Source organism: Myotis lucifugus, unplaced genomic scaffold (assembly GCF_000147115.1).
Source record: "Myotis lucifugus unplaced genomic scaffold, Myoluc2.0 scaffold_1089, whole genome shotgun sequence".
NCBI lineage: Eukaryota > Metazoa > Chordata > Mammalia > Chiroptera > Vespertilionidae > Myotis > Myotis lucifugus.
This window is the reverse complement of record NW_005872137.1, coordinates 75,405-91,678: the sequence shown is the minus strand read 5'-3', so window position 1 is coordinate 91,678 and position 16,274 is coordinate 75,405. Positions and strand designations below refer to the sequence as shown.

General features: G+C 49.7%; 1 protein-coding gene across 27 annotated transcripts in view; it reads right to left on the bottom strand.

The window, feature by feature from the left end:
• Window positions 1–2,744: 2,744 nt before the first annotated feature.
• Window positions 2,745–16,274, bottom strand: part of ATE1 (arginyltransferase 1) — a 52,568-nt gene continuing 39,038 nt past the window's right edge. For 10 of the 27 annotated variants that reach the window (XM_023747996.1, XM_023748011.1, XM_023748014.1 and 7 more), the window contains 2 exons: window positions 13,556–13,676; window positions 3,754–6,658 (listed from right to left, as the gene is read on the bottom strand). In XM_023747996.1, the coding sequence (XP_023603764.1) occupies window positions 6,434–6,658; window positions 13,556–13,676 (346 nt within the window). In that variant the 3' untranslated portion in view covers window positions 3,754–6,433. The other 17 variants (XM_006107283.3, XM_014449255.2, XM_014449256.2 and 14 more) reach the window with 11 other exon arrangements.

Below are 16,274 nucleotides of genomic sequence, written 5' to 3'. Positions count from 1 at the left end.
CTCTCACCACTGTCTTAGATGCAGAGGGGAGGATTAATTCAAAGACAACCCAAATCTGAAAAAATAAAACAATCAAAGACATGCCCAATGGGCAAGAGAATCCATATCAAAAACATCGGCCAAGATGGGCCAAAGGAAAGCTCCCCTCTCCCCGTGGGGTTGTCAGAAGTTTAAGAAGAGGGTGAGGCGGTCTCCTTCTGCCCCCTGGTGGCTCCGGGGAAACCAACCGAAAGGGCAGGACAGGGACAGCGGCTGCGTCTCCACTGCACTCAGGGCCACCTGAGCAGCTCGCTCCCCACGATGAAGACGATTCACTCTCCCGCCACAGCTCGCTTCTGCCCAGGTCGCCAGCGGGTGCCAGGCAAGCAGGCGGCTCTGCCCACCTCTGACCACAGGAGCGCGGGCGCTGGGACTGAGCCATGTGCTCTGGGCTCTGGAACCACCGCTGGTCGCTGCTGTGAGCACAGGGCTTCCGATGACCCCAGGAAACAGCTCGGCCGGCCTCCGTGTCCAATGGTGCTGCCCGGGGCCGGGCACACAGCTCACACAACAGAGCTCACTTATTACCACCAACATACGGAGACTTTATTTATTTTTATTTTTTTGGTTAAAAGCTACAAATCTGTTTCCCAGTCTCATCGTCCCCGGTCAGGCGCCCCCTCCCGTCGGTCTGAAGGGCGCTGGTTTCCCACCTACTGGGCAGTGGACAGTGCGCTGCGCTCCCGCTGTGGGGAGGCAGGACTTTTCCCAACAAGGCTGAGCCCCGGGTGTTTACTGGGATCGTTATGCTTAGGCCTCAGCGTGCTTGCTTACAGGACACCGCAGACGCACGTGTCTTCGCAAGGATGCTTGCCCTGCTCATAGTATTAATACTCTTAGTTCAAGCTGGTGTTACAATAAAAGCCTAAGGAGGCAGGCGAAGTTGGGCTGTTTGGTTTCTCAAGCCAGGCAGTCCCTTAGCCTCTTTCACAGAAACGTGTCGGAGTAACCATTCCCCCGTCGCTCAGGGTCTGCCGGTCAGCCCCGCAACCTGTGACTCCGGAGCAAGCCGAGGGGACGGTGTAAGGCCTCCCTGTGGGAGGAGGAGGCAGGAGAAAGAAATGCGGGAGCAACTCGCGGACAAGATGGAGCAGCCACCTGGGCCCTGGGTGCAGCTGTAACCGCCATGACAGCCGCTGCGTGAAGCAACGCTGGTGTCCCAGGCATCCGCTGTCTAGTTTTCTCTCAAAATAAACAGAAACGCACAGAACGGTACCCGGCCTCGAAACCTCTCCCTCATGACACAGCAGAGTCTGCGGTGGCACCGAGGGCGGAGGCTCCCCTGGTGCCCGAGGACCTGCCCACATCCTCGTGGAGAGACAGCCACTTGGGAGTGCTCGCCCTGTGGGGTCAGACCCCCTCCGCGAGCGGGGACGTCAGATGGATCCAGGTCCAGGCTCTGCAAGACTTGCCCGACGTGGTCAGTGTGCGGACAATGGTCACTGACCCACAGAATCGTCTGAGCGATTGTGAACGGGACGTTTAAATGTCTACATGGTCTCCTATGTGGGAGGCACTGCATGCCTTTACACCTGGCACCTCGGATTACTAGGGTTTGCTGTATGTATGCATGTATGTATTAGGTTTGCTGTATGTATGCATGTATGTATTACTAGGGTTTGCTGCATGCATGCATGACTAGGGTTTGCTGTATGTTTGTGTGTATGTATGTCTTACTAGGGTTTGCTGTATGTTTGCATGTATGTATGTATTACTAGGGTTTGCATGTATGTATGTATTATTAGGGTTTGCTGCATGCATGTATGCATGTATTTATTAATTCTCACTCAAGGATATTTTCCCCCCATTGATTTTTAGAGAGAATGGAAGGGAGGGTGAGAGACAGGGAGAAAGAAACATTGATGTGAGACAAACACACGGTTTGGTTTCCTCCTGCCCACGCCCCAGCCTGAGCCAGGGATCGAGCCTGCAACCGAGGTACGTGCCCTTGACCAGAATCACATCCGTGACCCTTGAGGCCTCGGGCTGACACTCTAACCACTGAGCCAAACCAGCCAGGGCTACCTCAAGCTTCACAGACAGACATGTTCTAACTGGAAACGTTAGGGGTGAGCAACCTATAAGAACAGCAGTGCGGGTCTGCCTCCCAGATGTTCAGTTGAGGGACAGGGAGCGTGGGGCAGAACCGTACAAGTTACATCCCTGCGGGACCTTCAAGGGCAAAGACCAGTCCTCCTGCTCACTGACCACTGGCGGCCAGGGGGCCGGAATGCGGAGCGAGGGCATCACCGAGTCTTTTTCTAACCCTCACCGGAGGGTATTTTCCCACTGACTTTAGAGAGAGTGGGAGGGAGAGGGAGACAGAAACACCGATGTGAGAGAGACACTTCGATTGGCTGCCTCCCGCATGCCCCCGACCAGGGCTGGGGAGGAGCCTGTAACCGAGGTACATGCTCTTGACTGAAATCGAACCCCGGGCCCTTCAGTCCGCAGGCTGACGCTCTATCCACTGAGCCACACCGGCCAGGGCATCACCAAATCTTACAGAAAACTGACAAAAACGGTGAAGCCAGTCAATTACAGCCCTGCTACCCCCCGGGGGACTAACGTCCACGCCCCGTCTCAAAAGAGAAGACACAGCGGGACAGTGTGCGGCCACGGAAATGACATTCTTTCCTCACTCACTGCATCTTCACAATGTCCTAAGACGCTCCACTACATCAAATAAGGAGTAGCGAACAGTATACATGGCATGAGTCTTTTTATTTAAAGCCACAGGCGGCACACGTGCAGGCAGAACACTTGACAGGGTGGCGCCCCCGTGAAGGGGCGGGGCTTAGGGTCGGGACTGTAAGCGACTCCATGGTCTTCGGTGCACTTTTCTGTCGTTGCAAAGAAGAAAAACAGTGAAGCTATTTCTATTCTGGAAAAAATGTCCGTGGGAATTGTAACTGATATTTGAATAACTTGGAAAATTGGATTCGTTTTACCATAAACTCACCAGGAAAGACACACACTGTGGACTGTTACAAGTAGCTGAAGCAGACGGCTTTATCGATATTTAGGAAAACTTCTCTGCAAACTAAATCTTTACAGAGAATTACATCTGAGTTTGTAACAAATCTTTCACTGCAAGTCCCTGTGGGTGACACAGGTCCGTCCCCGATGTGCCTGTGGGTGACACAGGTCCGTCCCCGATGTGCCTGTGGGTGACAGGTCCGTCCCCGATGTGCCTGTGGGTGACACAGGTCCGTCCCCGATGTGCCTGTGGGTGACAGGTCCGTCCCTGATGTGCCTGTGGAACCCAGTTCTTGCTGGAGGAGACACTTCCTCTTCTTTTTCCCGAGGAAGGAGCCCAGGTTCCTTTGGCTGAAGTGACTAGTGACCGGGAAGCCACTGACCGAAAATCCATGTCACGACGCTTCAGCCGATGCTTCTCTCTGCTCTCCACACGTTCACGCAGATGAAGGGAACTCCAGGAGTTAGCAGAGCGGCACACGTGTCTTTTGTGTATCGACCAGCAGGAGCCTCTGCGGACAGAAGCAGCTTATTGTCTCCACTCGAGCGTTACCCATCGGCCGCTCAGAAGGAACAGACGAGAGCAAAAACGTAACGTGCACGCCAGCCGTCCGGCCTCACTGACCTCTTCTGGGACAAGAGGACACGTTTGAACAACTTCTAACAACCATTTCCCAGTTACACCCACTGTATTGCCCTTTCTTTAAAGTTAGCAAAAGACAGACACATTTTAGGTAACTGGTCATCATATTCTTTTTCACCTTTATTCACACTAAAATAATAGAAAGCCAATAAAATCAAACCATACATCCTTCAAAACCTGACAAGGTTCATTTACATAATAGATTCCACTATGTCAAGCAACCATACACAACCGATATTTTGAAAAATAGATTAAAAACAGGATAAGCTTGTTTGAAAGGGAAAATGAACAGTAATTTCTTATCCAATTTTAATCAAATGATTACATATTTATCTAATAGGCTCTATATTTGAGAATATAAGAAGTGCTCAGATTATACTTTGTAAAAATAAGAGAACAAAAGTTTCAATAGAACAGAACTAATTTAAGTAATGATGGTCGTATGGGGAACCTCTAGTACCTTCTGCCCCAAGACAGGAAGGCGGGTGTGACCAGAGCCGCCAGCTTGGAAAGGTTCTGTCTTTAGAGGAAGCCAGGACGGGAGATGATTTCCCAGCTGGACTGTGTGTCAACGGACAAGGCGGCCACTGCCCTTGACTGCCCCTCCCTTCCAGCCACCAGCGGCAGCAGCAGACGCAGAGAAACACATGGCTGGCTTTTCAAGAAACTGCTATCTGTTCTCAAAAACAAACAAAAAACCCAACACGTGACTTGAGCAACCGAGCCAATCTTCATGCCGACCCTCTGGGGCCTCCCTGAGCCACCAGGGCCCCCGCAGGGTCAGCCCAGGTCCCGGCAGGCGGACCAGCGGCCTCCCTGAAGGAGCCTCCTGCGGGAAAAACCAGCTTGTGCTGAGCCAAGCTGTCTCCTCACTGATACTCAGTGTGATCCTTGCCAACACCATTCTACACGCCAACTACTCAGAGGGAGGCAGCCGACGCCCAGACCTGGCATCCGAGTGCCCGGGGCACCAAGGACCGCCCTGCCGATCACACCGAAGCACTCACACCTTCCGATCCCACCTGAGAACGTCCACCTTCAGAGCCCACAACTGAGAAAACAGCATGTAGACGGAATCCGATTTATGTTAACATAACATATGAGTGTACACGACTAATCTTTCTCTGTATGGCAGGATTTCTGATTATTTTTACTCTCTTGGTTATATTTTTCTTAATGTTTTAATTGCTCACAGTATCATTTTCGTAATCATAAAAATTAAGCTACTTTCACTTGAGAGGGCAAGAGAAGCAGTTTTCTATAGATTCTGAAGGAAGCTATAAGCCAGTCAATCGAATGCCCTTGGAGCCTGCTTTGAAGGGTTCCAGGAGAACGTGAAATCCCTGCTCTCAGAGGACACGGCTCACTCACCACTATCCCCAGGTGGCCATGTAGCCGCACACGGCAGGTGGAACCACACTGAGTGAATATGCAGTTTACCGGGATGTTCAATGTCTAGACATTTGACTTCTGAAACATTCTTTATGAGTCTCCCTTCTGCTCTAGCTGCTGGAATGACTGTACAATGTTTTCTCTAAATTCAGTGCATGTAGAAGAACATGTAAAGGCAGCAGTGAGGGTCAGATGACTGCGCTTTAGAGCACAGTCTCAAAAGGCTCACGCAACACAACACAGACCAAAGGCGGAACGGGGCTGCCGGGACCGAGGGGTCAGCGGAGAGCGCGCGAGAAAACCAGCCGACTTCTCCCCAGCCTCTCCTCTCTCCTCCCGGGCTCTGCTTCAGACACGTCAACAGAGACAGGTCAACGGAGAAAACGCGAGAAAACCACCCATCCTCGTGCTTCCACAGCCCGCCGCCCTGACAGTGGCCACAGGGGCAATTGCTCCAACAAAAGGAAGTGGGAGGGGCAGGGGAGGCTTCACTTCAATGACCAGCGTCGCATCCCCAGTGACACCCAATCAAAGGGCGAGACACGGAGTTCCACCCTGACCCTAGAGTGGAGGCCACAGCTATGAAAGCAGCCGGATAGGAGCTAATTCTCAATCAAGAACCAACGACGAGTGTCCTCAGTCCAGAGGAATGAGCAGCCAGGGAAGGCAGGAGCCAACATTTTCTTTAGAAACACCACTTCCTAAACTTTTAGAAACAGAGCAAATTACATACCTGGGCAAATACAGATCGACTGTCCACACTGGGAAACTGAGTGACAGGAGCACTAGCAACAACTTTCCCGGAAGAAATCAGGCCACACCGGGGGCGAGCGGGGCCATGGGGGTCCACAGACCTGGTGTCAAGACGCCTGTTCCGTCTCACACCTGCCCCCCAGCTCCCTTCTGACCCACACGACGTGACGCTCGGCAGGGACTGAACACTGAGAACGAACAGCAGTTCCCTTCTCCAGAGAAGGCGTGTTCTAAGCGATGAAACACGCCCCCACCTTCTTCCCCACGCGTCAGGGTGTTTGTTTTTTGGCATAAACTAATGTTTTAAATGGATCTGAGGACACACTCTGCTTTGAATTCTAACAGAACAAACAGGCACAACTGTAATTAAAATTACTTACAATTCACGGGTTAATTTTACTTTCTAAAATATTGACAATAAGAGAAGCTTACCATGTCTTATTCATAAAACAAACTTCTGAAATTATAAACCCCAATTATGGAGCTAGGTCATAACATATTTTTTAAATCTTTACATTAACCATGAGATTCTCACAAGTACATTGCCACAAAATAGTTTACAAAAGCCATATGATAGTCAAAATAAAAGAGATTTGCGGGTGGACCGGGATGCCCGCAGCGGCGCGTCTAGGCGGCACAGGCCCAGCACGCGGGGTGCGGCCGGCGGAGCGGCTCAGTTCCGGAAGAGCAGCATCCGCTCGGAGCAGGCCTGGCCCACGAGGCTGGCGTACTGCAGCACGGCGGCCTCCTCGCCCGGCTCCCGCTGCTGCTGCTTGAACACGCCGTAAGGCAGGATGGCTTTCTTGTACAGCACCTGCAGCCGGTCGGGGTCCCTGCTGCGACCTTCATCCGCTGCAACAACAAAACACGGATTAAAAAGGCACAGAGCAAACTCCTTTTCCTAACTCACAGCCACGCACTGGACAGACGGACAGAAGCGCTGAGATCCCCCTCGGAGCAGAAGGCTCAGGGAGGGCGCACAGCAGGAGGACCCACCTGAGCGGGTTAGACACGCCCGAGGCCCTGCTGAGGGTGCGCTCCTGGCACGTCGGGGAGACAGAATTGTGTGCCATGGAAACACTGTCCCCACATCTTGTCACGGTCTCACCACAATCAGGCGCACAGTCAGGCCTTTCCTGCGCAGCCTGACACGGACGTGCCTCTCCTCGAGCCGGCGCACCCAGGCTGAGGGTCCCTTCTGCGCCGAGCCTTCCGCCCACTCGCCGTCTTGGCGGACCCGGGCGGCCAGGTCAGGGCGATGGGCACCCTGCCCGTGGCAGGGGTCACGGAGAACACGGCGGAGCCTGCTGCAGCTGTCACTGTCGGGTCTGCTTTTTCCCAGGAAAGGACCTTCTGGGTGTCAGCAGCACACTGGACGCCAGAGGACAGCCTGGCCTCTGCCTGGGAGACTGAGGTGAAGAGCTTTCCCTCAGCTCAACAAAAGCGAAACCACCAAGGACTCCGGGTACGTGAGACTTCGTGGAACCACACGGCCATGCCAGCCCCGGACGGCCATGTCTAGAACTTCACATAAAACAGGAATAACTATCTGTTTACACCAACCTACTTTAGGTTCCATTTCTGACAGTTGCTCCTAATTCTAAATAATCAGCATTGACTCTTCAACTGACACTGCGTCCTCCACGAGACAGCCACTGGCTGATGAGGATAAATCAAGTTCAGTGTCAGGAGAGACAGAGCACAGAGCCCTGCAGCATCTGAGAGGCCAGGTCATGCGCTTGCCTCAGGCTACCTGCCTCCATCACCTCGTGAGGAGGAGAAATCAGGCCTTGCAGGCTGACTACGTCCCGGGCCTGCCCAGATACCTGCGATGGGCGTGCTAGCCACCCACGGCTTTTCCCAAAGAGGTCACTCAGGCCAGAGCAGACCACATGCCCCCACTGAGCACCAGCCTGCTCAGCGTGGACGGGTGAGGACCAGGGGACCCCAGGATGCAACCAGAGGGTCCTCACACCAGAGCGAAGTCCAGTGCCATTTCCGGTTTCCCCTTGGTCCAGGTGGAAGCATAACGTCTCCTCAAGGCTGCTCCCATCCCCATCCCCAGGGCCGGTGTCCCGCCTGCGCTCTGCCCTCGCTGTGGGAGCTGGAGCTGGGGGGACAGGTGCCAGGACTTCTCCCCAGCGTCTCCCCTCTCCTCCCGGGCTCTGCTTCGGCAGCGGCTCCTGCTGCTCTTGATACTGTCAGGCTCCAGCTTCTGGGGCAGCCCGGCCCCTGGCCCCTTCCTCTTCAGCCAGGCGCGCGGCCGGCCTCCTGCTGCTGCCCAGCTCCGGCTGTCCCTCAGTGCCCCTGGGCGCGCATCATACACAAGCACTCCAGTTCCCTGCACCAGACGTTCTCCGTGCTGAACCTGCAGTGGCTCTGCAGCCCTGGCTGGACATACCAACTTCACAGTGTGTTGTCTCCTATAACTTCCTATCCAACCGAAGCAGAAAAATCCATGTGCTTTACAACAGGAAAACACCTACATTTGCTAGGTCACCGCCTCCCTCCCGGGGGAAGCGACGGCAAAGGAAAAGGCAGCACCTGGTTCCTGCTCTCAGTTTCGTGCACACGCATTACACCACCTCCCAGCTCTCCACACGCATCACAACCCACACACCTACCCCCACCTCCCAGCTCTCCACACGCATCACAACCCATGGAACTACCCCCACCACCCAGCTCTCCACGACTTTACAATTGAATGCACCTCTATGTTTGTTTACATTTTTCTCCACAGCAAATGGTGCCACGTGCAGTCTGTGGTTATGTGTAAGTTTGTTAATTTTATGTCAGATATTTTATAATAGATTTGTGCATATTTTATGATGGTAAATGCACTACTACCTATATACAGTAGTTTATGCATTCATGACATGGCTTTTTCTTAAGTGTTTTTTTGCTATTTCTAAGCTACGTGTTTCATCTGTTTTTTCAAATTGTCACAAATCTCCAAAAAAATTCCCCAATATAATATTTATTCAAGAAAATTCACAGCCTGGCCAATGTGGCTCAGTGCGATCTTATGCCCTGAAAGGTCGCTAGTTTGATTATCGGTCAGGGCACATGCCCAGGTTGCGGGTTAAACCCTGGTTGGGGTGCATACAGGAGGCAGCCGATGGATGTTTCTTTCTCACATCAATGTATGTTTCTCTCTCTCCTCTCCTCTCCTCTCCCTCTAAAATCAATTAAAAAAAACACACCCATATTTAAAACTGCCAGTACTTTAGGAAAAGGGAACAGAGATCAACGAGACATGTAATAAGGGAATAAAAAGAACGATACAATATAAATTTTAAAGTATTTCACTAACCTGAACAACAAATTTCCTGGGAATTAGTCATCTATGAAATTACTGAATACTCAGTAATAAGCACATTATGTTTAAATATCCTTTTAAATTATAAAAGAGTACTTGTTGCAAAACCCAAATAATACAGAAAAAAAATAGAAAGTGATGTCAACCCCCATCCATAATCCTCTCCTACCACTCTCCTTGCTCCACCAGACATCTGCCCAAGTTACCAGGTTTAACAATTTCATAAGATGCCTTTAAACATGTAAATTCAGAGTTTCCTATCATATTTTTACCATGCCTTAAATTACAGCCAGAAAATTAAATCAATCGCCTTTTCAATAGGTACATTGTATTAATGTCAGAAACCACTTATTGTTATAGACAAAATAATACATTTCTGTTTTCTGCAGGTTTATAACCACCAGTCATATTTACAATAAAGGCAGGTTCTGATTCTTGGCACACTATACAGAATCAGTTTTAAAACCAATTTAAAAGCTAAACAAATTTACCAGACACTTAAAATATTAAAAATAAATTAGTTGTGAGGATTTATTTATGAAAGGAGGAAAACTGTCCTAAGTCCTCACAAAACCCCTCGGTAGCCGCCATCATGCCCTTCTGCCTGACACACGTCCTCAGTGCTGGCGACAAACCTGCACAGCTCACCCCTGCCCAGCAGCCCAAGGGACGGCAGATGCTCGAGGACGAGCCACGTTGAGATCCCAGACCAGACTCCGCGTCCACGGCAGGCCCGCCAGCGCCCTGAGCCGGCCGGTGTGTCCCTGCAGAACCCTTCCCCTCCTTCTCTAATGCATCCACTTAACTTCAGGAAACCAACACCGAAGGCAACCCGCAAACCCCGTTTTCTGAGACACGCGCTCCATCGCTAGTGACACAAACACGCCATCCGTTCTATGACGTGTTGATCTTCAAGGAAAATGCGAGAAACAACTGTCTGATTTCCTAGCTTTTTATTCACAGGAGACACGGGTGCTTCAAAGGAAGCGCATTGAGAGCGCAAAGCGCTACTTATCCTCACGGGACGTAACGCACTCCTTCTTCAGGGAGATCTGGTAACGTGTAGGCTTTCCCGAAGAATGACGAGAGGCCATCCTCTTCACCTGGCATTGCGACAGCATTATTACATACCACGACAACCGTTCCTCGTGAAGAGAGCTGCAGAGCGGCAGGCACAGCGATGGTAACGACGCTACACATACTTGGGCATGAGCGCGATGTAACGGGAGAATGTGGCTTGTAAGACAAGTGCACCACAGACCCAACTCAGGAAGCAAACCCAACTATGGAAAGTCCAAAGTCAGGATGAGTCGGACCATTTCCCAGAAGGCGTAACAGCGAGGGTGCACGGACAGGGAGAGCAGGAGCGTACACCCACAAGGCGCTGCTGCAGGAGACGGTGTCGCTTCAATCTCCTGAGCGTGGTTTCATGCATTTGGACAAATTTCTATTAGCGTCCCAGTAAGTATTTTTTTAAAATAATTTTTAAGAAGAGGTAAGATGTAACTTTGATGCAGAAATTTTTAAATCTACCTGCCCTGGCCAGGCAGCTCAGTTGGTTAGTGTCAGCTGCATACACCAAGGTTTCGGGTTGACCCCCAGTCCGGGCACATACAAGAAACAACCAATGAGTGTGCAAATGAGTGGAGCGACAGGGTGACGTTTCTGTTCCTCTCCTTCTCCCTTCCTCTCTCTCAAATCAATCAATAAAAAGATGTAAACAAAAATATTCAATCTATCCATATCCAACTATCAATTTAAAACAACCTGAAGACTTAAAAATCATTTGAGCTCTAGCTGGTTTGGCTCAGTGGACAGAATGTCGCCCTGCGAACCAAAGGGTCCTGGATTCGATTCTGGTCAAGGGCACGTACTATGTCTGCAGGCTTCCTCCTGGCCCCAGCCCTGGTCAGGGCGCATGCAGGAGGCAACCCATCGATGTGTTTCTCTTACATCAATGTTTCTATTTTTCCCTCTCCCACTCTCTCTAAAAATCAATGGAAAAATATCCTCGGGTGAGGAGTAACAAAAATAAAATAAATAATCATTTGAGAAACCTTTGAGATCCTTTCTCTACAGTGGGACCTGAGGTCCTGAACGAAAAACAAAAGGCCTGTTGATTTCTTTAGACTTTTCCAAGTTACTTCAGCTGTCAGCCCCCCACGCCCACTCCAGTACTTTAAAAGCAGGAAATACACCGGGTTTTTATTGTTACCCAGTCTTCCTAGCTGAGAAATAACCATAGAACCTAAATCTCCAGTGTGTGTGTGTGAGGGGGGGGGAGGGCGGTATTTGTAGAGGAGGGAGGAACAGGTTCCCAGAGGCCTGCAGCCACTCAGGATGGGAAACGTAACCTTTCGTACAGGTGGGCCCTGGTGCACCCGTAGCCACTGCGCTTCCCAGAGACGAGGGTGGCGGCGGTGCCTTCGGTGGGGATCTGACTGCTGGAGGCTGGAGGGGAGCCAGGACCTGGGAGAAAGCACCCGCTGACTGACGGCACCACTTCTCTGCGTCAGCGTCTGGGTCAAGCAGAAGCAACCCTGGCCCCAGAGAGGAGGTTTCTCACGAACGCCACTTCAATCTCAAACGGCCATGCTGCACAGCACGCACAACATTCCAGCAGAAACTGCACTTTAATTTCCTAAAACCACAGGACATAAGTCTGATTTCAAATAGTGTCTGGACTGTGATATTCAATACTGATAACACTGCATGGTGTTCTCTGGAAAGTTCCAACGACTCCACATGTGGAAAAGGCTCTTCCTTTTCTTCTGTTAAAAATGAGACAACAGGCCCCGAGTGGAGTCCCCTGTGCCCAGCCCGGTCAGCAAACCGAGACTCACTGCCTCGCTTTCTCAGGGTCAGCCTCCCCAGGAGCCGGGCCTTACACCGGCCCAGCGGGATGCCATGGTCAGCCCTCCTGAGGTGAACTGCCTGACAGACTCCTGGCAGACCCTGCCACAACCAATCAGCTCTTTGCTAGTGTAACTTCCTTGTCCCGCCCTCTCCTGCCTATAAGCCGTCCACTGTGCACAGCTCCTCAGAGCTCCTTGGTTCTGCTGGTGGGATGCTGCCTGATTTACGAGTCATTGAACACGGCCAGTAAGATCTTTCAGATTTACTGCTCAATTTTGTTAACACTCTGTGGGAACCACACCAGAGTCGCCAGATGCTCAAGGCCATCAGAGTACGAAAGGCTCTTTCTACAGTAGCCAGTGCCAAGGCCACTCTGAGCATGGACTCTTAATCGAGTGTCCAAGGACACAGCAAGCTCAGGGCACACTGTGCCCTTCTACAACCCAAACATGTCACTACTTTGGTCTCAGTAGTCTAATGCATGTGACTGACCAGCCAGTGTGCTGGAGAGAGAGGCTGGAGAGCTGGGGAGAGAGCTCAGAGGCGGTGGGTCCAGAGGCAGCTGCGGCTGCTCAGATAACAGCTGTGGGGACAGAGGCTACTGCTGCTGGGTGGGGAGATGATTTGTTAACTAGCCGTGGGCAGTTACCTGCTGTATGGGACTTCCCTTTGAAGATCTTTTTGTCTAGTGGCTCCTTGTTAGCAATGGCTACATGGCCACTCGCTCCTACAATAAAGACTCCCTCATACACCCACACTTCTCCTGGCTTCTCCGTCTACCACCCAGTAGCCAAGAAGGTCCAGCCCCAAGCAGAGGGGCTCGGACCCAACAGTTAGCGTAGCAGGGCAGGATCAGAACCTGTGCCCCCACACTTGGACCAGTCGGCAGGATGGAGCAGGGGGTGCTTCCACCAATGACAGTGAGCACAGGATAGAGGAGGAACCTGGACTGAGTTCCCAACAATTAATGCAGCGAGCAGGGTTCAAGGAGGAACTTGCTTCCACCACACTTCGATGCACGATTTAAAAAAGGGGGAGCACCCATGGGGAACACGAGAGAAAATGTGCTGGGCTTTCTGGGCAGGAGGTGCAAGAGGCAGAAAAGGAGAAGCACAGAGATGCAAGAAGAAAGTCAAGAAAAGTATCACAAAACGAAAAGCCATCACAGCCTGTTGCCCAGCTCCACCCTGAAACCCTTCCACAACTTTCCTCAGTCCAACGGGTCAGTATTTCTATCTTGGTGGCTAAGTAATCGGGGGAACAACTCCTACGCACTCTGAGTAAAAGTAACGGATGCTGGAGTCAGCCCTCAAGCAAGATGTGAAAATGAATTGAATGAGGAACTCGGTCAGCAAGGAGCACCAGCACACGAGTTGTCTGCATTTCTCTGCAAAGCTATTTGTTGTGTGTGTGCATGTGGTCCCTCTTACACACACACACACACACACACACACACACACACTCTCTCTACAATAGACAGAAAGCTCTCTGGACCCTGTTAGGAGCCCCAGCCCCAGCACATGAATTCTAGGACCAGAGCCACGGCTTCCCGTCGAGCTCTGCTCCACACATACCTGCTTCGGGGTCCTGGTTGAAACGGCAGTACTTGGAGTTCTCCAGGGAAGGCAGGCACTGCTCGATGGGCACCCACACGTACGTCTCAGGACACAGCAAGTCGGAAGGTCTGTAATGACCCTGAGGAGACATGCGGGAAAAGGCATGACCACCACCGTACGCCCTCGTTCCGAGGCTCCGGGGAGGGCTGCACCACATGGAAGGAAGGCAGCTGGAGCGGTTTCCTGTCAGGCTCATGGACTCTATCAGTGCCTGCGCCCCGCCCACAGTCACGGGGCATCCGGGGCCTCTGTGTGACACGGGACCCCTGGGAGGCCTGTGCCAATCTGGAAGATTTGGGTTTCTATTTCTTTTGGGAGAAATAATTGACATATGATTGTGGCTGAGCTGATTGCTAAGAATATCCAGTTTCAAAATCAAGTTGTCTTGTAAATGCTAGTTAATAACACAGGGAAATTTCTTTTCATGTACGAGAGTATTCTAATTCATATATGAAATGAACTCATTTTCTAAAATAGAATTTCATCATCATCCTTAGTCACAAAATTCTCACTTTGTAGACTCAGTTGACAATTTCATTTCATTCTAGTAAATTAAAAGGTACTGTCTTGTCAACATACTTCCACTTCCATGAGCAATCTAAACTAATAAATGTAAATAAAGAGAAGTCTAAAAAACATAGAAATTTCAGAGAAACATCTGGGATGTTTCTTTTATCCGATTACATCTTCCCAGATTCCTACAGAAGTACTTCTTACAACTGAACGTACAACTGATGAAAAATGAAAAAGCTTACTATTTATATTATAATGGAAAATTCTCTGTAACAATCCTGAAGAAAGCACTGGAATGACTACCCCTTTTTAAACAAAGTCAAGTGTTAAAAGGTCTACTCTTTGATTATAGTAAATCCAGAAATGCATGATTTCAATTTCAAAAAGGCTTTAACATCTTTTAAAAACTTTTTTTTTTGGGGCCTTCATAAGATATATGTAAACCCCTATGTATTCAGGACTATATATGTTTACAAATCTGACATGTAAGAATTCTGAATATTACATTTTTCTTTGCATAAGTTTAAACAACATGCAAAAAAGAAGTTATTTCTTTAATTAAAGTTAAAGAACTTGAGACTGTTATTTTTCTCAGGAAAAAAAAAAGAAAATGAGAGAAAAGTAAAGAAAGGCTTTCATATGATATCCACCCAAGTGAGCGTTCCTGGCTTCTAATTGGAAGCATCTGGGGATGGGCTTGGCCGATGGCAATAAAACTGAGGTTACCAATTCACACCCTGCCATTCTGAGGGAATTTTGTTTTTACAGTTTTCAAATTAAAACCAAACGGACTTTCCTTTGAACTCTGGTCCTGAAGCAAAGCTCTTTATGAGATTTCACTCTCAGGAATACTTCATAAACATTTTGAAAAGTTCGAAGGATTTTGTGAGTATTTGAGAAAAGGATAAAGCAGCGGTTTGTTTTGAAAGTTCAAGTTAAATAAAAATGTAAGAACACAAAAAAGACAATATTGTTTAAATACAGAGAGAGAGAAAGAGAGAGAGAGAGAGAGAGAGAGAGAGAGAGAGAAAGCACTGAGCAGAAAGAAAGAAAGATCAGAGTCCTCCATCGGCAAAGCTGACAGGTATCCCATTTTCTACAACAAACCTAGTGGCTTTACTACAACCACTTGCCTCAGAGCAGCTCTGACACTACATAAACAAAACCAGTTGACAACAATCCATTAGAGTGGGCAGCACCTCAGAGAAAGCGGAGAACGGGGTTATGAAGCCCAGTCTTTCTTTCCCCTGAAAGACAACACCAGCGGAGCCCTCGGAGGAGCCCCGTGCAGACCCTTGCTCCCTGGCTCCGTCACATAAACAGAGGCTGACTGCGGGCCCCAGGGGGGTGCTTGGGAAGTAACTCGAGCCGCTCTGTTTTCAGAAACGGTGTTCGGCCTGCACCCGCTCAGCAGTGAGGTGAGCTGAGATGGGAAGACAAAGGGCCCAAACATCTGCATCCATTTGTGCTCCCCAATTTCTGAAAGCCAGCAGATGCGCTCCATGTGCTGTAGGCTAAGCTTTGAAAACCTAAAAATACATATTTCTTCCTCCGACAAACAGAAGTGATGGAATCCTGTGTTTCTTTAATTAAAATCCAGGGCTGGCAAAGGCTCCAGGACTTACTTGAAAGCTTCCTTAAGACGGGGCTATTTATTTTACTAGTAGCGAGTAAAGATTCCAATTCAGCTTTAATCACAATCTTTGCTTTTATTTTGGAAACCCTGGGTTAATCTTTTTTCTTCTAGAAAATACAAAGAAAGCTTGTGAAGAAAAGATTCAGGGAGTCAACTTACAGCCCAAATTTAATTTCAAACTGAAAGGTCATAAGTTGAAAAGGATAGAGAAGAAAAAAAGAAAGAAATAGGATGAAAGATGAAGACAAAGAAAATAATAGAGAGAAAATGAAAAGTAAAATTCAAAGTTTCTTTAATTTCTGTTGCAGGTTAAAGATTTTAAATGAATGCCTGTGTGTATTTATGTGTATATTACATGTGGCCTTCGCCACGTTGATGAAAAGCATCAGTTCAGTGTTTGCTTTGCTAAGCTGCTACTCAGAACACGGCAGTTAGTCACTGGGTCTGACACTCCCCTAAGGTGACACCTTCCAACCCACAGACAGACATGGGAGCTGACTCCAAGTTCTCCCTGGTGAGCCCAGCTCC